The sequence below is a fragment of the Poecile atricapillus genome, chromosome 1 (assembly GCF_030490865.1).
Source record: "Poecile atricapillus isolate bPoeAtr1 chromosome 1, bPoeAtr1.hap1, whole genome shotgun sequence".
Taxonomy (NCBI): Eukaryota; Metazoa; Chordata; class Aves; order Passeriformes; family Paridae; genus Poecile; species Poecile atricapillus.
Window position 1 is genome coordinate 137686291 of NC_081249.1, and position 21939 is coordinate 137708229.

A 21939-nucleotide genomic window follows, 5' to 3' on the forward strand; every position below is an offset into this window, starting at 1 on the left:
ACCAGCTAGGAATAATTACACAAAATTATGACGTAATTCCTACTGAAACCCAAATCTTTTCATTCCCTTCCAGCCAATTGGAAGTGGCCCCTGATGTTTTCTAACTCCCTGCCTCTGTGAATGAGACGGTATCCATGAGAAAATATGCTTGGATCACTCACTGTGATTTATTCATCCGGAGGCAATTTGGAGGCTGTTGCTTATAATTAGCCACTTGATCTTTATCAGCATTGTTCTTAGCCCTTAGAAAGCTGTGTCTCTGGATACAACCTTTCCGGTACTTGGATGGCCTATTTAATTATACAACTGGACCTGTTTGTGCATGGGATACTGGAGTGAACAAAATCCTAACAATCCTCAACATTCATTTTCTGTATCAGTAGCAAGAACTAATATTTATCATAAGTTCCCTAATGTGTCCCTTGGAAAAAATCACAATATCGTCCTGCAGGGGAGAACACTGTCTGCTCAGGGGGATTGTTATAGGGCAAGAAAGAAGTGGATATGCTCATTATTATATCAAATTACAAATGAGACAGTAAATAATCCTGAGGTGTTTCATTGTGGAGATGTCATCTTTCCAAAGAAACGGGGACAAGCCTAGGCAATACTGGATGAAAAAGGCACTCTAAACAGATGCATATTGCTGAGAAAAAAATGTTTCTGTGTGCACATTAACTGAAACAAGAGAACAATATTTAATGATACAGATTCACCCTGGCATAGCTGACAGAATATTTCATTCAGCCTTTTGCAGGGACCTGAGCTGAATTTCATAAAGGAAGGAAGATCTGGCATTGCCCATTTTAGAAAAAGAGATGGAAATTATCAAGCATTGAGATGAGAGTATAGGGAAAAGAAAATGAAGGGAACTGAAAAGCAGAAGAGTACTAAGGAAGTAGCAGGGCAGTTTGATTGGCTGTGAAATGCAGTTTCTGAGCTCTTGAAGAAACCAAAGTGGAAAGTGGGAGTCATAAGAAAGAACAAGTGGGATTCTTCCTGGTCAGTTTTGTCATCATTCCTGCCTCCTGGGGCCATTCTGCCTTGGCAGTGTTTTGCATCACCAGCAAACAGCGTGGAAGACAATGAAATGATTCCCATGAAGGGGAAGTGTGTAAGGTAGCTGCCTCAGAGATGTTTGAGTGTAAAATCCTCAAGGAGGAACTTAATGAACTTGGGGGGAGGGGAAAGGGAAAGAACAAAACTGTAAACATTGAAGAATGATGATTATTTCAGCAAATTTTCAAAGTAGTTTTAAGGTTACCCCAAAGCACTGCAAGAGCTGCAGTCTGTATGCTTGCACCTCGTAAGTACAAACAGTGTATCAGCAGTCTTCAGAGACGAATAGAAGGATAGAGGGGGGGGAAGAAAGAAAAAGAAAAGTCATATTTTGGGAGAGTTCCTGCAATTGAAGCTTACGATGATGTGTTTTCAGGCCATAGACACTGGTGAGAGGCCAAGCAGGAACAATTATGACCTATTTTGTACTTTTCTTAGGGTTGTGCTTTGTTTTGGAAGGGTTAGCAGTTGCATCTAACTCATCACTGTATTCTGAAGAGGTACAGTTGGTGTTGGCATCTACTGCAGGGTGTGGGTGGTTTCTAGGTTTGGGGGCCTCCTTTATGTCTTTGGTGCTGTTTATGGTTTATTTAGGTGGAATGTGAGTGGATTATGTTTATTCTTTGTCTTTAGTGGCAGATCCTTTTCAGAGACTTGGCATTGTTATGGTGTGGGACTTGTTTTAATTCTTGGAGGTAGTTATTGGGGGCGTTTACTGGATGCTGATAGTTTGGGGTGGCTGCCATTGATAGTGGGATATGTTTTCTGTTCAATCAGATTTTAGTGGTGTAGCTATGTTTTATTCTTGAGGGGTGGGGATGGGTTTGGTGGGGACTTACTAACTTCATTTGTTGTTTTGGAACTTGTGCAAGAGTTACCTGACAGGGTGATTCAAGCAGTTTAAGGGTAGAAATCAGAGAATAGTTTAATGTAAAATACCGCTTTGGGGAGTTGGAGGTATAGGTTTAGGTTTAAGTCCTTTTTTTTCTGAGGTGATTTGTGGAATTCTAAGAAGAGGTGTAGTCTTCACCCATTGGCTCAGAAGACTAATGTTTTTTTCTAAACTCTTAGAGTATTTTTAGGAGTATTTTGTTTTTCTAGGCCTTCAGTAATGGGAAGAGGATTAAGAGGGTGGTGAAGTAGGTGAGGGAGGCTATCTGGCCAACAATGATGAACGGTTGATGCAGGCAGAGATCCCAAATCTGTAATCTACCCTAGACCCTTCTCTCAGTTCTTCTAGCTTCAAAAAACCCAAAAGTTACATCTCCTCGCACTCAGCTCAGACACAGAATGCATCTCCATCAGCAACTTAACAACTGTATTCCAGCCCCCCTACTCTGTGATCTTTGCAAAAGGTGGGGGTGAGCTTGAAGTATGCCAGTGATGCAGACTGGTTTTTGGGCTCCAGACACTCATTCTGTGCTGAAGAGCTGGCTTATGCCTTGCATCAGAGGAGGCTTTTCAGAAAAACTCAGCCTTCTATGTGATTCAGTGGTGAAATGACAGGCAAAAAAAACTTTGTCCCATACAGTGTGGCAAAAATACCTGAGATGTAGCTTGGTCCAACCTGTCCTCCTGACATTGATTCATCCTTCCACATGTCAAGCCATACCAGAGAGAATCCTATGGTTGGTATTATCTCTAAGATGTCTTATCAGGATGAGGAAAAAATTCAGTATTGTTTTATTGTTTTGGGGTGGGCAAGTAGAGATTGTCTATGAATATATTTAATGTAGTTTAGAAATACACTTCTTTTCCTATGGCAGGCCATAGGAAGTGTATATGTAATATAAATTACATATACAAAGAGACAATTTCTCATTTATTTGAATGTTGGCTATGCCTGGGGCTATGCTCTGGGCAAAATACCATTGGGTTTTACCAGATATGTTTCACTTTCTGAAAAACTAAAAGAATTGTCTAGTTAATTGACACCGAGGAAATAACAAAGTGACAAGAGGAGTTGTCAGTAAAGCAGATGTTCTGTCTCTTTCAGCCTTGCTGCCAGTGACAGTTACTCACTGGAGTTTCAAGACACTATAAAAGTATTATGAGATCAAACACTGTTAAATGGTATAAGCACCTTCCTCCCAGAGAGTGTCTGACTTAACCAATCCAACAGTCTTACTGATGGAACCAAGGGGAAAGTCAGTCCTCAGGACCAGTTTTTTGCAGGTTGATTTACAAGCAGCTCTTGTTTAGCGGCTGCTTCAGATGTCTGTAGCAATATCTATCCTCAGCCATCAATATCATTTTTCTCTTAGGTGTTTCTGTTCTCCCATGAGGCATCTTAGCTGTTTGTCTAACATGAGCTGCACAGTTTTAACTTATTGCTCAGTGAATTAAGACAACACAGAATTGACATTAGGTTATCTTAAAGCACCACACATAGTGTTTGGTGGTTTGGCATTTTCTCTGTGAGCAGTTCCAACATAATTCTAACCAAGGGATAAATCTCCAGGAAACATACTGAAGTGAAAACTGGGAGCAGAAATCTCTACCTCCACCTCAACCCAAGCCCTTCGAATTTCTGCACTAGGCACTAACCAGTACAGATTGCCTTGTAAACACCTAATTTTCCTGGAAAGAGGTGTACTGCAGGGCAAGTGAGTATGTTGTGAGGCAAGATGGGGAAGCATGGATAACATCCTAGCAAATATTTACACAGCATCACAGTGTTCTTCTGATCAGTTCAGTAAAACAGAGAGGGTATTATGCCACCAGAACTGAACTCTGAAGTGACTTATTAAAAACTTCTCCATATTATGTTGCCTGTCAGGCAGTTCCAGGAAGGTTCTGGAAAACAGCCATCTCTGAGACCATTCTGTGGTCATGCTACAGAGCTGCTGAATGACAGGCTAAAGGGTGGTGCTGTGTTAAGCTTCAGCCTGCAGCCCTTAATGGATCTTCAAAACCCAAGAACTGCCACACTGAGTGAATGGTTTTTGTGTGGGTCTCAAGGCAGGTGAGCCCTTGGATTGCAACAATGAAAAAAGGCCACTAGCCTCTACTTCTTAGCAGCTCCAGGTATGTATGTCCTTCAACAGCAGGAGCAGGGTTTTTATTTCCCATCGCACGCACATATGCCAATAGGAAGGACAGTGGAAATGTGGTGAAGGAGTGGCATTAATCACATCTCTTTGACATAGACACCCAAAAAAAAGTGACCTTGACACAAGCAAGGAAGAATTCTGTCCCTTTAAAAAAATCTGTAACAAGCCATTTTCCACTGGAAATTTCAAGCAAAGCCCAACAAACAAACATCATTACTATTATTGTTATTGTTATTATTATTATTATTATTATTAATGATAATAATAGCAACAACAACAACAACAACAACAACAATAATAATAATAATAATAATAATGATAATAATAATAATAAACAATGGCAGTCCATGAGCAGGAAAATTAAGAGTCATATTTCTATTTGGAACATTTTCCCTAGCTGAAATAGGACTGATTTCCAGGACACCATTGCCAGAAAAGACTCAGGGGCATTTATTTAATTATACCTGAATTCTCCTTTGTAATCATGCAGTGTAGGTAAGGTGCAACACATGTGAGCTGCAAATGGCACAGTGATTATACACTGATATAATGTATAATTATACACTTACACTGTGATTATGGCATTTCTTGAAATCTATTACTGAGAATCTTTCTGACAATTTTTTAAAAAAAAAACAAACTTCCAAGTGTTCTATTGGAAAATTCTGCATTACATATCCAAGGTTAGGTAAGAAAACTAGGTTTAATGCCCAGAACCTCTCCCCAGTGCCTCATCCTAAGCTCTGCTGGGTTTCAAACTCTGTCTAGCTTATGCCAAGCACTGACAGCTGGGCTCCATTCTTCCACAGCAGAACAGGGGGTGGGGTGTGGTTGGTGGGATGTTAATGCTTCCTCCCTATCTTAGAGATCAGTCATTTTGATAGGATGAGCGCATCCCTAAGAACCAGCCCAAGTCACAGATGTATGGGGCCAAAAAGGATGGAAGTGGATCATACCAGCAGTGGGGAAAGGCCTGAAAGCTATATTCAGAGGCCTGTTGGCACACAGTAAGGCCAGCCCTAGCAACATCAAAAGCTACAGCAAGGAGTTAGTTTATACAGTTTTGTCAGTTGGATTAGACTCTTCATTAGGATGCAGAACAAACCTCTCCTACTTGGCAGACAGGAGCGAGAAACAGAATAAAAATGGAAATCAGATCTCAGCCCTGAATTCCCTATTCAGCGAAGCTCTTCTTATTTGCGTAGGAACTCCAGTTCGCCTGGCTTTGTTTGAAATAAAGGTAACAGGAAATTTCTGGGCAGGATGAGGTCAAGGTCTCCTGCTTTGGGGCCAGCAAGCCCTGGGAGGACTCTTGACTCAGAACAGCCCGTCCTAGGAGCACAAGCAGAGGGCAAGAGCATTTGCTATGGGGTAGCAGCAATACTGTCTCTACAGCTGCATCCTCAGCAGGCAAACTCAACAGGGAGACTTTGGAAAAGACCTTTCTTAGTTTGAGTTGAACAAGTAGTTGTCACACTGCACAGAGTCATGGATAGTCTGACACTGGAGTGGATGGTTTTTAGCAGGCAGGTTGTGCACTAGTCAGCTTGTTACTTTTCCCCTGCATCTTTTGATGAAGTTGCTGGTTTGTCTCAGTGTATTTGTGTGCTAGGAGAACAAGATTATCTGATTTTGTGGGTTCCTAAAGCCTCTGACAGCATTAGAATATACAAAAGTCAAAGAGAAAAACCTGAGTTCGCTCTCAATCATGTCAGCATGTCTAAAGGGTCTCTGGGAGGGGTGTGTAGTTATACCACAAATTCACTTTAATAACAGAAAGAAGCCTAGGTATTTAAAACAGGAGTTAGTTTTCTTTACCTACTGTGTCATGGTAGCAAAGCATGTCTATCTGTTAGAAGGTATTTTTTGCTATCCTTCATATTTGTCTTTATTGTGTTTTGGGTCAGAAGATAGAAGGCTAGCATTTGTTTTACAATTTCACACACATTTTTTTTAACAGTCTCTGGAGTAAAATAAGACATATTCCTATAAAATATTTCTTGCCCTGAAACAGGACTGACTGAAATATATTAGCAGCTGTCAGAAAGATAAATGCCTACGTTTCACTCCATGCTGTTGAAGCCTTTAAATCACTACATTAGTCCCCCAAATTGTAAACAAAATGTTAATTTCTTGGCTGCTATAGTAGAAGATAAAAGAGACTGGTAGTTGTAAGTAACCTGTACCTTGGATCATTTTATTAATATTGCAAATTGTAAGTGACAGAGCAATTAGGGTTAAATATGACCCCAGGAAAGCAGCTTGACCAATGTTGATCATCCTGTTAAATAGATGGAATTTAATTTAACAGAGGAAACAATAGGTTCCCTGTGGTTTATCTCATTAAGGTGATTTCCATAATTCCAATAGTGATTCTCATATCTTTAAAATTAAACTTGGTAACAGACAAAAAGATAGACCTGCATTGGGATAGTAAACTACTACAAAAATTCTGATTCTGTCATGAAATAACCATTCCTAAATTTGTTTAATTTAGCCTTAATTTATTCCTCAATGAGATAATCCCACAGTCTCTCTTCATCTGAACTATGTCCCTTGGATTTCTTTAAAACCCTCATATCTCTCTGGATACCTTCTGTTGCACCACCTCAGACCTTCTACATGCACTTAACATTAAGGGGCTCTAATTTTCTTCTCTCTTATACACATTTTTCATCCATTAACTTTAATGGGATTGCACCTGACTTACTCCAAGAAAACCAGACTGAAAAAAGTCAATCTTATAGTGTCCAAAGTCATATTCAGTATTCCAAAAGTGACTATTTTATGACAGTTTTCTGCAGAAATAAATTTATTTCCCTTCGCTCCACCTCACAAGACAGCACTTTTGTTGAAAGACTTAACAGAGAGAAAGATTCTGAGGCAATCTCTCTTTAATATTTAAACTAAAAGGCTGTTCAGGAAACTAGCTTTTAAAGAATTACAGCCATAGATATTTTTCCCAGTTCTTCCTTTTGTTCTTAAAAAAACAAATCAAACTAATTTTCTGACTTTTCTCCCCATACATTGGAAAATACTTAGGATACATTTTGGCAAAACTGAAGGAAATATCTTAAGAAAAAAAATTACTTGAGGCCAGAGAGAAAAATGATTTGCCATGATGTTTTCCAACTGTGAGGTTTGCTATTCACATAGAAGGCAGCAATATAGGTGCTGGAAAACAGTATCATGCATGAGCAAAAGGAAAACATACAGCCACAAACATTATAAAGTAACAGAATTTTATCCACCAAAATTGTTCTTCCACAAATCAAACTACAAGATCCCCATCAAGTTAAAAATCGTACTGTATATATGTTTGTCTCCTCTCTTTCATCCTGTTAGTATCTGTACCTTTCATTGCTTACAGTTACAGAACTCTCATCTATTGTTTTTCAACTATCTCCCCTGTTGTTTGCTGTGTGGGTTGCACAGGTGAAGTTTCTACACTGGAATTACAAAAGAAAGTCAGTAAAAGAATATGAGCTTCATTCTTTGCCTTGCCTGTACTGTAGAGCCTGCCAAAACTAGGGTTGAGGTTTCCTGGAAATGTAATTATTTGAAATTTTGGTTGGTTCTGAATCAGACAGGAATCTTTCCTTTTTTTTTTTCCTCACTCCATTCTAAAGGAGCAGAACTAATCTTGCTGAGCAGTTGCAAAGAGCTCAGGAGTTTCCAGTCCCTAAATGACCTGCTAAACAACTACGCACAGGAAAGAAGCTGTTAGTAGAAGAGCCAGACACTCTTAGTCCTGAGGTCAGGAACTTCCAATTTTTAGCAACCTCTTTCCTACAAAAAACGTACCAGGAATCTGTGCAATCTGTTCAGAAACGAAGTATTTCAGGTTTATGGAAAATATGAAATGATCTCTCCTCACGTCTGAGCTACTTCTGGATCTGTAGAAATTGAAAGGTCTTTTACCTCAAAATGATTCATCAAAGGAGGTATCCTGCCACTATGATTTAACTCTCCTGATGAAATAAAAGAAATTCCAGGAGATAAATCCACTCCTAACAATGGCACACTTGGGAGAAAGATTTTGAAGTGGGGTTTGGTGTATATTTGTTCCTCTGACACAGAACTGAAAACTCTGCTAGCAGGCAAGGCATTTTGTGCCTTATGGGCAGAGGAATGCCACGGCAGGATACACTAAGACATGTTTTCTCTCTTGGGCCAAATATGATCCCAAGTGGATTTCACTATTATCACTGAAATCCTTCCTCCAGGATCAGCTCTAGTTCAGCAACTTTAAGCGTTGCAGAATGCCCCTTTCAGCTAGTATAGATGATACAGCTTTTATCACGGCATATATTACGAAATTCTTACTCCCTCATACTTTTTGAGCCCTGTTAGAGGAAGATCTTCTCATGCATGAAGAAATAAATCACTGGAACAGACAATTTGATTTGAATCCAGTTATTTTACAATTCACTTGTCAGGACAAAACCAGGTGTATGACTATAGGTACAGTGAGGACTACCAACACAGATATGAACAGAATCTACCCTTTTACATTTGTTTTGATCCCAAGTCTCTCATTCATGGTGCCAGAATTCTACTTTTCAGGTGACTGTGAGGAAAGATGAATTTCCTATGACCGACTCAGTCTAGAGCATTAAACACAGGGTTCAGCTGGGGTATGTGTTTCAGTAGAGAGCAGCCGATGCACACAGTGGAAAGCAGCTGCAGGGATACCTCTGTCTAATAGGGCTAGTCCATTACAAAGATTTCTTGTGTGCAGTTTCCCAGCTCCAAATGTGTTTTACCTTTTTATGCATTGGCATAAAGCTCCACAGAATGACTGAGTGGAAATCTTCATGAACTGCAAGAAATATGTCTTAAAAAAATGCCACAAGAAACTCAGTGCATTCTCTGGCTCTATGACTGACCAAACCTACACACCAAGCACACTCCTTACAATTAATGCATCACTGACAACCTTGGAGGTTGGTCATGCACACAGTGCCTGTACTCACAGTTTTCACAGCGATTCCCTGTATAGCCAGCCAGACAGGCACACTTGTAGGTGCTGCTTTTGTCTAGAATGCACGTCCCATCATGAAGACATGGAGATGAAGAACAAGCTGTAAAAGAAAAGCAAGAATGTTCATGGTCTCTCATAGGATGGGGAATCTATCTGTTTTTCCTTATGGTGGCTGTGTCTTGGGGTAAATTACGTATTTTGGTTAGAAGTTAGAAAGACACAGTAAAGGGCCTGATGTATGTCAAAAAGTCTTCTGCTCTTACTTACTAGAGGAGAGATCTAATAGGTATAAGCAGTTCTTTTCCCAGCATATATTACTTTTACCATTTTCCTCTAACTGCAGTCAAGTGGTAAGAAAGATTTATGGAACAAAAATAATTTACATCAATTTCAATTATTGTTTAGAGCTTAGACTAAATTAAAGAAGTTTAATAGCAACCTACAATTTTCCTGCCATTCAACCCAGAGTTTAGGGATAAATTATGGGATCCATGTTTTTTGCGGTCTTTTTTGTGTCTTGGATCTTGATGTTTTAGATTTTGGGAGTTGCTTTGTCCCTGGGCAACTCTTGCATACAACAATCTAACAGTGATACACATCAAACTGTATACACCAGCATAACTTAGTATCAGAATGTGTAACTGTGCATAATACACACACACACACACACACAAGTTTTTTGGTGCCTGTTCTAAGAGGAGATGAGTGAATAGAACTATTGTGGTTTAACCCCAGCTGGCAGCTAAGTACCATGCAGCCACTCACCTACCCCACCATCTCTGGTGGGGAGAAGAATTGAGAAAGAAAAAGTAAACCTCATTGGTTGAGATATGAACAGTTTAATAATCGAAATAAAATAAAAGATGATGATGATGATGATGATAGGAATAATAATTACATTGAAAGGGAGAGAGAGAGAGAGAGGGAGAGAAATAATGTGGAGAGAATAAAACTATCCACAACACAGTTGTTCACCACACCACTGACTGAAGCCCAGCCCCTTCCCAAGTACCAAACCATGCTCCCAAACAACTCCCCCAGTTTATATGCTGAGCATAATATTCTGTGGTATGGAATATCCCTCTGGCCAGTTTTGGTCAGCAGTTCTGGCCATGCTCCCTCCCAGCTTCTTGTGCAACTCATCACTGGCAAAGCAGGAGAAACTGAAAAGTCCTTGATTTACAGTAAGCACTACTTAGCAATCACTAAAACATGAGTGTGCTATCATGCAAAACCCAAAGCACAGTATGGCCCCCTGAGGGACACCACTTTTCACTGATGTCCACGGGAGCATTGAGCTGTTGACCACCACCCTCTAGATCTGACCATCCAACCAAATGCTCATCCACCAAACAGTGCAACCCATCAAATCCATCTCCCTCCAGTTTAGCCTGAAGGATGTGGCCATGCCCAAAGGCCTTATGAAAGTCCACAGACATGACATCTGCAGCCCTTCCCTTGTGCACTGGTGTAGTCCCTCCACTGCAGAAAGCCACTAGACTGGTCAGGTGGGAGTTGCCCTTGGTAAAGCTGTTCTGGCTGCTTGAATCACCTCCCTGTCCTCCTCAGCACAGCTTTTAGGAAGATCTGTTACATGAACTTCCCAGGCACAGAGGTGAAGCTGACAGGTCAGTAGTTTCTGGGGTCCTTCTTTCTATCCCTTTTTAACAATGGATGAATTTTTATCTCTTTTCCAGTCACCAAGGACTTCACTAACCACCAAGACTTTTCAAATATCATGAAAAGTGACTTGGCAACTACATCAGCCAACTCTCTCAGGACTCTGGGAGGTATGTCATCAGGTCCCATAGACTCATATATACGTTGAGGTTTGTCAGGAGGTCACAACACTGATCTTCTCTTATGGTGGGAAGGACTTTGCTGCCCCAGTCCTTGCCTTGCAGTTCCTTTGCTCCAGCAGAGAGGGAAGAGAGGTTCCCAGCAATGACTGAGTCAAAAGAAATGAGCTCTGGCCCTCCCTGCCCCAGAGCTGGATGGCTCCATGTTTATGTGCCAGCCCTGCCTGGGTCATCACCTCCTTCCTAGTGCGTGCAGAGGACATAGCTCCTGCCGAGGGCACACCACAATTGTGCTCCCTCCCAGGGAGCTGCTGACCCCTGCCTGGGCTCAGCTCTGCAGCTGCAGCAGGACCTCCCTGCCCTCCCAAGGTGCCATGAACTGCCACACACCCTGACTGCACCCTGGGCTGCTCTGAAAGGCATGGGGGTACAGAGGGGTGCTTGTTCTGGCAATGTACAGATCTCCTCAGCACCTCCCACAAGCTGCTCAGGTGTCTCCCTCCTCAGAAAAAGCCTCCATGTGCCAGGATCTGTCACTGCCACCATATGGACCGACCTCAGAGCAGCTTCTCTCAGACAAGTTTCTTATTATCCAGATGGCATGAGGTAAGAAATATATAGATGCCACATATGGATTTCTCTGGAGGTTTCATGTGGTGATGTAAGAGCAATTTATACATGGCTGGGCAATGAATATCTTCCATGTCTCTTTAAAGATTAAGGCCTGACTAAGGACAGTAATTCATTAGCTAAAAGAAAATATATATGTGGCAATTGTACTGTATACAACTGATGTAAAATATGACCGAGAAAGGGAAGAAGCAGCAGAAGATTCCTTACAGACTGATATTTTGTAGTCACTGGTTGAAGCTAGTGAACTTTTATTTTTGCCCCAGTTTTGTCTCCTGATTTTAGAAAAGAAAGCATGTCAAATGAACAAGGTTAAGAGTCAGATACTGTCCTTGAAAATGCCTGATACTAAAAAACACTAAATATTTTTTTCTGTTTTAAGGACTCTTGATTTCCTGGCTTAAGTCAAACAACAATAATACAAAAGTTTAAAGCCACTATGTTGTGTCACTAGCTTGGGTGTACAGAAAGGAAAGCGTTATTGAAAGTCAGTAACTGGCTTTCATCTAACTGGATCCAGCATATGTCTAATCCTTAAGAGACTCTGAGAGCTCCCCATCTGGCCTCCCATGCTTCTCATCTGAATTCTGTTGAGTGAGTTCTAGTCACTCATGCCAATTACTGGTTCCCATTTCACACTTGGCATGGGATGGGACCTAGCACCTGCCTCCAGACTAGGCAGCACAGCAGGTTGTATGGTTTCATCCTTTAATAACTATACACATAGTGACCTTTCGTAAAGGAGATACAGACTTTGCAGCTTATTTTGTATCAATCAAGACCTTTCTGGAATTTGAACCAGTGATCTCTGTGCAATCAGTGCCCCTGCTTCAGCAAACTATGGGTTCTAAGGCAGTACAGAGCTCACAGGAAGAGGAGGCAGAAAAAGAAGGAATTTACTTTTGACATACTTCTTCAATCCTTTTCACTACACCACTAAGGTGCTGGGGACACCAGATTTCCTTCACGTCCTAGTCCAGTTCCTGTAAGCACCTCTGTTGCTGCTGCTCTCACCTGCAGCATAGGGAATTGCTTTAGTAAGCCCCGTGAAATCTGTTCTGGGGACCTTGGCTCTTCCACAGTGCTGTGCACAGAGGGAAATTTCAGGGCAAATGCTTCAGTTTTCAGTGTGCTGCCAGAGCTTTTGATCCTGTGCTGCCCCCGCTTACAATTCTATGCTGCCCCATGCACACTGTATTCTTCCCTTAAATGGTCCTGCTGGCCAGGTTAGTGCTTCACATAAAAAGACACTGGGAGTGTTTGAAAAGCCTTTCACTGCACTACACATTAGACCAGAACAGCCTCATAATAAAGTGCACAAATAGAGCTCCTCACAAACTCTGAGAAGCCCTTTACAATGTGCTCTGTGTGGATTACCACACTTGCAGCCTCACAGCCTCAGAATAATTACCACTCAAAATGGGGCGGAAATAGAGTGCTCAACAATATTCAAATACCGAGTGTTCCCTGCTGGGCAGAGAAAACAGAACCAATTCAGCTTGCACCATATGGAAAATGTTAGTTCCCTGAGTGTAGGCAGCCCTTATGCAACATAGCCCACGACACACTCATTTGTTCTATATCACCTCTCCTGCTGTAAGCCCAGGCAAACTATCAATAGCTAATTGCTCCTGCTAACAGGTACTAAAGGTGACATTTGAAGAAGAGGGCAGGCTGAGAAATGGCATAGGTGCTACATCCAGAAGTATGAACATTTCAGATTGCTTGTTACATCTCTGATCATTGATAAGAGCTAAGTTTGTATATTTATATCAGGGTTATATAAACTAACTAAATTTCCTGAGCCAGATATACCCTGGATGACCTCATGAAATGTGGGGCACCAGGGTGTACAGAAGGCAAGTTATGGTGAGTCATAGATCCTGCAGGGTTTATCTATGGCAAAGCACCACAGTCTGATTAACCTTCTGTGCCAGGAGTACTGTAGATAGATTTGACCAAAATTCCTTACATAGCTAAATAAGGAAGATCCAGGATGAGCATGGAGGCTGCTGCAAATACAATGGTAAAATGATAAGCCAGCTATACTTTCAGTGCTATTTTGAAACTATGGAAAGCAATGTAGGGGACTGAAGCACTGAGTAGTAACAAAACCAGTAATTCTGGAGCCCCACTTCTATAATTTATAACACTGAGATCATCACAGAATGGGAAATGCCTCTTCATTTTTTTTCTTAAGGAAAATAATTCGTTCTTTGTACACACTTGGGGATTTTTGATCTTGGTTGGTTGGGTTTTTTTAAATTCCTAATGGTACATGAGCCAACATGAGTTCTGTCAGGCACTGAGCTATCTATGAGACTTTGCATCAGGTTTTTGCTGCTTGAGACAGTGACTCTGCTCCTCCATACAGCATTGAGCAATTTTGCCACTGCAGATACACGTCCCTTCCTCTACTTCCTCTGTGCTCTTAATTCTTCAATTCAAACAGAAAAGCCACACAAAACAGCAGCTTTTCTCTGCTGGCTGATGTGCTTGTTCTTCACACAAGTAGAAGGAATTTAGTCTTTTTTAGAAGAGTCTCACATTCACATGCCATCTGACAGCTTTTGAATCTTCCCTACACTGACTTTATGTAAGTTGCTGTTGGCAACACAGCATGAAAGTTTTTAATGAAGCAAAACAGGGAAAGAGATTAGTGAAATTGAATTAATGAGAATGAGTGGCATGTTCCACTTTTAGATTATGTTACCTGTAATTTCTTCAAAGACAGCATGAAATCCATCAAAGTTCTTGGATCCATCGGACTGGAAGAGGACATGGAGTGAAGACCCAGTGCTTCGGATGGGAGGTGGCCTCTCATTTCCACAGAATTTCTTTATTATTTGACTGTCCAAATTGTCCCCATCACGGATCTCCACATAGTCATACTGGCACACATAGTCAAACTCCAGGCTCAGCATGGAAAATCTTGGGGAACAAGGACAAACAGTTAGATTGCTTACCTGTGTACCCTGAATACTATTTATTTGGGCATTTAGATATTTAGGGCCTACCCATCTCAGTGAATCGACAAGTCCCTAACCAAACAAAGACCCCTCACTCATCTCAATTTTTGCATCATGATGCCTAGAAGTCAGCTCAACTCTACACAGTTGTTCCCTGAGAACATTCAAGTGTCAGAACAGTGAAGTCTAAACTGAAGTCATGCAGTCTATTCATGTGCATCAGGTCCCTCACCATAATACAATGTCAAAACTTTCATCCACAGTCAGGCACTGCAGGGGGCATATTTCTATTGTTTTTGTTTACTAAAAATTGTTCTATTTGCCCTAAATAAAGTTCTAATACTGAAAGTTACAGTATCAAATAACAAGGTTCAAAAGCTATTTACATTGTGATGTTCAGAAGTCAGCAATTAAGGATACAAGGAAAGCTTGGGGATGTAACAGAAGCAGAAACAGCCAGAGAAACAGAATCAAAATACTACAGCACGTTTTGCATTAGAAAGTAAAATGGTAGTAAATCCCCAATGTGTGGCACTTGCCCGTCTTTTGAGAGCAGAAATAAGGCACAGGAATTAGTGCAGAAGGGAAATACTTAAAGTCTTTTCCCACAATGTCTGTCCTTTCCTAGCTTCGATCCAGCCACTGTGCAGGGCTTTTGTTCATTAACAGCCATGCTATATACTGCTATTGGAATTCAGGTGGGCACAGAGCCAAAGCACCCCAGCAGAATATGAACGAGAAACAGAGGGAGCAACACCAAGTGCCTCTGCAGAATATGCAATGGTCAGGGGGCTGGGCTCAGCCTTGGTACAGCAGGAAAAGGAGAAGAAATGGGCCTGGGAGAGGCCATGCTGCTAACTGTTCAGCAGGATATTTTACAAATGAAACTCTTTATGTACTCAATCTTCCTGAAGACTCCTAACATTGCAGATGTGTATTTAGGATTAGGTTGTATCTCCCACATGCCTGTTCCAGTGTGGACCTAGTGTTTGCAAAGACTGCATTTTCACACCCAAGAGGTGAGACGAATATTGGATCTGCTCCTTGACCTCACAGTCTGAACGGAAGAGAATTCTGGAGCCTGTTTCATATTCTTCTCATCTTGCGACTCAGGCCCCCATGTTAAGGAGGCCTCCGAGTTCCTCCACCTTCCTTTGACAAACTCATGAGCTGACTTAAGAGGCCTCTTCACTCAGTCACCTTTGTTCTGGTCATATGGCTGATTTTTGAGTATCAGGAGTACACTACCTACAGAGAAATGACTGAGCAGTTGTAGGAAGCTACACCAATGGAGCAGAGACCCTCATTTTTTAAAATTATCTGTATGATGTATGGAATGTAGAAAAAAGACCCCAACATATGCTTTAAATATGCATTAGAGAGAGATAATTCAACTTTGCTTTGCATAAAATGCATGAGTTGAATTCTAGTTCTGTCAGGTCTGTCAGAGACATCCTCACAAGGTATCAGGTTATACACTACATTTCCAAAACATTCTTTCACTGGTGAAACATGCCCCAGGGATCTACCCTGATGGAAGTTACACAGTAATACAAATTAATCCATTCATCTTTGTCACACTTATCAGGCTACAGTTTATCCTGTCCCAAACCAGAAAAAAATATTTTCTGGTTTTCTGAACTTGTACATTTCTGATTAAAATTAAGTATGTGAGCAAGTACAGAAGGAAAGTTTCTGGAATGCCCACCATGTACTGGGAGCAGTATTATTTATAGATGTAAAGGCAAACTGTGTCTTGATGTGTGTCCCTGAACAAAGAATATCAAGACATACGCATAGAGAACGAAAGAACCATGCACAGCATACTGGTTTTAATTGTTTGCTTTCTCTGTTTTAAAAAATGATGAAAACAGAGTGGAAAATGTGAAAGGCATAGGGGTTCTGACTTGAATTTTATTTAACTTGGCAAAGAAGCAGATACACTGTACTGACGACATGGAATCCTGTGATTAAGACTCAGAATTGGCAGGTCAGGAAACCTGCCAAAGCTTTTAAAAACCTATTGGCTACGGCCCAGCTGACAGGCCCCTTTACAGACCATGAGGTCTATTGCTGTTTAAACCACAGGTATACACAATTCAAAAGACCTCAGTTTCCTCACCAATGAATGCGTAATTATATCATAATTCTCTTGGATATTATTAAACTAAGCAAGCTAATTTTGTGCTACAGGTCATCAGATACACAATGGAATGAAAAGTATTGCCTTGATTTCATCAGTGTCTGCAGTGGGCATATATTGGCCAACCCCTCTGAGGAAAGCTTCTAGCCAAAGGACATATTTAAAACTGCATGTCTGCTGAGGCACTAAAGAAAAGAATTGAAAGTTGTGAGCTACTTCTGCTGTGATATGACATCCTTGACATGGCTCAGGCTGAGGGAGCCTATACATCACAACCCAAAAACACCCCCAAGGCTAGCAAAAAAAGCAGAGAAAACAAACTACCACCACAACACGGACACTATTTATCAAAACAGCTCTACTGTGCCAATCCCCGAAGGACTGCATGGCATAGCTTAAAGCAAGGGAAGATTTATCTGTGCTCCTGGGAGTTTTACTCTTCCTGCCCTATGTAAGCAAAGACAACCACTTTGTTCGCCTTCTGTATTACGCTGTCCCCATCCCTGCCCTTGCAAGCCAGGGTGGCAGCAAACAGGATTTGTGCACAGAGAGAATGAAAAAAGGAGTTCTTTTGTTGGCAGTTGTGCTGATTCAGCACAGTGTTGGCTGTGTATTATGGCTCTAAGCAGTTACCACCCACAGAGGGGATCAGCATGTTTAGATGAAAATACAGTGAAGGAAACATGGGTGGCAGACCCAGGAGGCAGGCTCTGTTGGTTGTCTTGGGTGAACCTGCCCTTCTGTGCAGGAATAGCCTAAAGGTGAAGTTTTACATTAAATATACATGTTTTCCATAATATTTAACTGCTGAAGTACCTCAATGGACAGCTTTGAGGTGGTGCACCTTGAAGATGTCAACTGACTCAGAACACTACATGGTTACCTTCTGTGAGGACCTCCTGTTCCATCTTTGCCATGAAGGTTTCCTCTATGTCTCCTGCAGGACTTGCAGGGTGGTAGGGTTAAGTGTGGACATTCAGGAGAGCTCGTGATCTTTCCCTGGGAGTGCTATGTCATCTTCTGAGATTTCTAGGCATTCAGACATTAGGTTCATCATCAGACTAGGAAAAAGGCTTTAGGATTCTCCAACATTACCCAGCTCAGATAAATTAGATGCTGACGACGGAAGTTTGGTAGTTCAGGCTTCCCTCTTGGAGACCTTCACAGGTGAAATGTAACATTATTTCACATCAAGGTGATACCTAGTACTATGTTTATTTGATTGCAGGAAGGATGGACATAGGAAGAGAAAGGCACTCTTGTGTTAAAGTTTTCTGCCTTCTATAACACCAAAGTTGAACAGTGAGCTGTGAACCCTACTGTGAACTGTATGGCTCTCATGTGACACATCTTCCTAGTCTGCATGTGGGAGGCCTAGAGTGGAAGTCTGATTTCTCCAGTAAGTACATCTGTTATCTACAGCACTCCCCATTCTCCTGCTTTGAAAACAGACTAGAGTCTCCTTACTGCAGCCACAGCAAGTTCTGCTCTTTGATATAGTGTCCATTGTTAAAATAACCTTTAGTCCCTTTTTTTGCACTTTGTGCCTGATGCTGTCTGGCTGTTAATACTTCACCCAGAGACAAGTGCATACAATAGTTACATGCATGCACAGGATCCATTTCCACTCTCACATCCATCCCCACAACAGCAAAGACAGGCTGACACCTGTAGCTCTTGAAGCACTTTTTAAGCCTCACAATTGACAAAGCCCTTTTCAGAAATGTAGAAAAATACCACCTCTCTAAGCTTGTCCTATGCAAATCATATACCTCACCAACAACATGTCTTAAAAAGAAGGCAGGTACAACCCATGCTCACTGACACTGCTGCAAAGTTACATCACATGAACACAAAACTCTTCCTCAAAGCATTGCTCCTGTGTCTTCTACACAATGCTCTCCAGGCAATAATAGCTCACAACAGGCTTACATTTAAACATCTGAAAAAAGTGCATTTGTGTGGGAAAACCACAAGCTCTTCTTTTCAACTGATTTGTTGCTCTTCCTCCCATTAAGTTTCTCTTCAAACATACAGGAACATATTTAAACTGTTTAAACATATTTTAACTGTTTGTGTATCTAGCATAGTTCTTTTGTCTGGGCTCTAAAGTCAGTGAAATATTGAAATGAAGGGTTAAGCTATTCTATTAGCTAGTGTGTTTTGAATACCATCCCCTGCCATACTTCCCGCTGCATGTGTGAGCACCCTGCTGCGTACACTTGAAAACATTATTAATTACCCCAAAAAGAGGTTCTCCTGCACTAGGCAGGAACTAGGAGCTCGAGCCATTATGGCTTGGTTAACAGGTCTAAGCATGCACAGCTCAGAAGAGCGATGACAGGACAATAGGACACAGTCATAGGCTGTGTGACTGGAAGTTTAGGCTAGATATTAGGAAAAAATTAATCACAGAAAGACTGATGGGGCACTGGACTGGGCTGCTCAGGGAGGTGGTGGAGTCACTGTCCCTGAAGGGATTTAAAAAAAGACTGGATGTGGCAGTCAGTGCCATGGTTTAGTTGGGGTGTTTTAGATCATAGGTCATAGGTTGGACTTGATGTTCTCAAAGGTCTTTTCCAACCTAGTTAATCCTGTGATTCTGTGACTTGCAGGAGAACCAATCACATCCTCCAGGCTCACAGAAAACAAGGTTGGTGAAATGAGTGGGAAAAAAAAAGAGTGAAAATGAAGGCTAGGTGCAAGGCAGGACTCATGGGCAACTCTCTCCTTGCATGAGACATCATATTAAAACATTTCTACAACTTTTCTTCAAAGAATGTCTTAGTTCAGCCTGGTACAGTCTTCAGAAAATGTTGGGTGCTCTGCTATCAAGGTCTTGAAAACCCCTCTGAAGAGACATATTGTGCCCAATGCCTGAGAAACTCTCCTCAGCATCCATCGGTCCTAAATGGGAATTGAAAGCACAGCACTGATTTGTCCAGTGCCTGTCCATCACAAGCCAGACCAGGAGAAAGAGCTGTGTTACCAAATACAAAGTGGTTGCTATACCTTCACTGCCCCACAGAAGGGCTCACAGCTGACCCACATGCTCCAATGTCCACCTGAAATCAGTGCTGGCTGAAAGTCAGTAGGACCCACCTTAACTCAATGTTAAATCCAGCTTGAACATGGATTGTCCATTCACATCGTGCATTCAGTGGGTAACCCTCCAGCAAAATCTGACCTCTAGAAGCCCGAAGAACCTGCCCACACCCTGGGGAGAAAAAGAAGGAAAAAAATGGTGTGAAGAACATTCAAGGGACATTTGAAGAAAACATATGTAGAAATAACACCAGAAGGAGTTGACAGGATGGCTTAGGAAGATACACTCTTTCTTACAAGGCATTGTATAAAATATTGGGACAGCCACACAATGGTAGTGAAGAGTTATGATTATACTGGGCTATTGTCTAGGCTATGAGTACCCCCAGGAAAGCTGTAGTTGATTTCTTCTCCCTGCTTTGCAATGTAGCCCCATGAAACCATTTCTTGCAGCTTTTGCCTCTCTGTTAATTAACCAACCCACCCACCTGGCTCATGATCTAGTTCAGAAGAGTTTTGATGGAATCCATGCTGACATTTGCAACCACTGAGGCTGAGGAAGCTGGTGGGAAAGTGACAAAACTACAATGAACACTTGAATTAGCTCAAGTGAAAAAAACGAATGAGAGAAAAACATCTGTTGCACCAAACATCATGGTTGTAAGTCGTCCATAAGGAGACTCTGGGAGGAAAAAGAGCTGATGTATTCCTAGAGGAGACGTTTGTCCTCAAGATTCACTACATCATCGTTGCATATTAATGCCACCATGCCAATGAAGATACATAAACATCACAGCTCCTCTATCATCAGTGCGACACTGATGACTCAGTATAGAATATACAGTCCTTATCCCTTCTTTCAGGTTCATTCCTAACCCTCCTCTTGTCTTGTTCCACTCTGCCTATGCGGCTCTCAGTTTTTCACCATAGTATGGAATGTACTTCAGCACCAACAGGATAAGATGAAGTGCTCCAGTCATTTGTGCCCAATCTAAGAAAACCATCAGAGGACAATGAGATGAACAAACAGCAGACAAGGTCACATCAGGGGAGCGATATCTTTTCATGATTATCCTGCAGCTGTCCCTAGGCATCTGTCCAGGGATAGTTGTCCTAATTCCTCATCTTGAATGCTGAACACTTTTAGCCCAGAGAGTTCTCTCACCTTCAGTAACCTTTCCCTTTTCCCCAGCTATAAAATATGGCTAATAATATTTTCCTCTGTGGAAGAGAAAAGAGTTGTTTAGTGATTTTTGGAGAGCTTACTGTGATCTGCACATGCATGTCCTAGCAAAATGCACAGTTAAATCACTACGTACCAGACAGAGCTAATTTTTCAGTTCCTACTTTCCTGGCTACATCTTTCTGAGTGGAGTTTTGCACATGGCTACATCCCCTGGTAAGCCTTCTGTTGCTTTGATAGAGTATGAGGCTGTATCTGTAAGCCAAAAATTGCAATTCAGTCTAACAGCATCACCTAATCAGGAAAGTCTGCACACCACAGATGAGGATAAATCAAAAGTCAAATGACCCAAAAGACGTCCACAGCAATTCTCTCGCTTCTTTTTACTTCTTCAGTCCAACAGAAAGCTCTGCTGCTTCCGTCTGTTTCCCTAGAGAAATCCTAAGCTTTTAACCAGCAAGCCAGGATGAATGTTTCCTACTCAAACAGAGGGTTTTAACACTTGCCTCTGGGCCCTTCCTTCCCTAGGGAGAAAGGGTGACAGTGACCTGATTTGGTGAAGTACCGAGCATCTGTGGTTCCCATTGATCATAGTGTCTGGAAATCAATCCTGCTGCATCTGGTCTATGGGGAAACATGAAGACTGCAGGTCAATTCCTCCTCTTTCTTCTTAAGAAAGTGTTGCTCAAATGAAATATCCTTTGTTCATTTACCCTCGGTTACCCTTAATTAAGCAGGACCCAAGGAAACAGAAATCCTGCTCAGAAGAGTTCCTCAAAAGTGTTTCATCCTCTTCTGTGGCTTGCTCAGTTCCCTCTGTAAAAGATGAGGATTAATGAGTGTGCCCAGAAACCACATTAGGATTCAATGAGTACAGCAGGATCTGCTGTGGTGAAAATAATAATGCTCCTTCCCACAGCAAGAAACAGGCCCTTGTGCTGCCATTGGCTCCTGCATCAAAAACAACCTGAGACAAAGCTGCTAGAAATCTTCAGAGGGTTTGACAGGGGGCTTGGACCACCTCAAAGAAAGTTTCCCTTTCGTCCTGAAGGGCTTTTGAGTTTTCGATGCCTT

General features: G+C 41.6%; 1 protein-coding gene across 2 annotated transcripts in view; it reads right to left on the reverse strand.

Annotated features, from left to right (window-relative positions):
* The window catches only part of PAMR1 (peptidase domain containing associated with muscle regeneration 1), a 55941-nt gene that overhangs the window by 20411 nt on the left and 13591 nt on the right, over nucleotides 1-21939 (reverse strand). For both annotated transcript variants that reach the window (XM_058829560.1, XM_058829559.1), the window contains exons 4-6: nucleotides 19740-19854; nucleotides 14239-14456; nucleotides 9089-9196 (exon numbers count right to left, since the gene is read on the reverse strand). In XM_058829560.1, the coding sequence (XP_058685543.1) occupies nucleotides 9089-9196; nucleotides 14239-14456; nucleotides 19740-19854 (441 nt within the window). The remainder of the gene's footprint in view (nucleotides 1-9088; nucleotides 9197-14238; nucleotides 14457-19739; nucleotides 19855-21939) is intronic.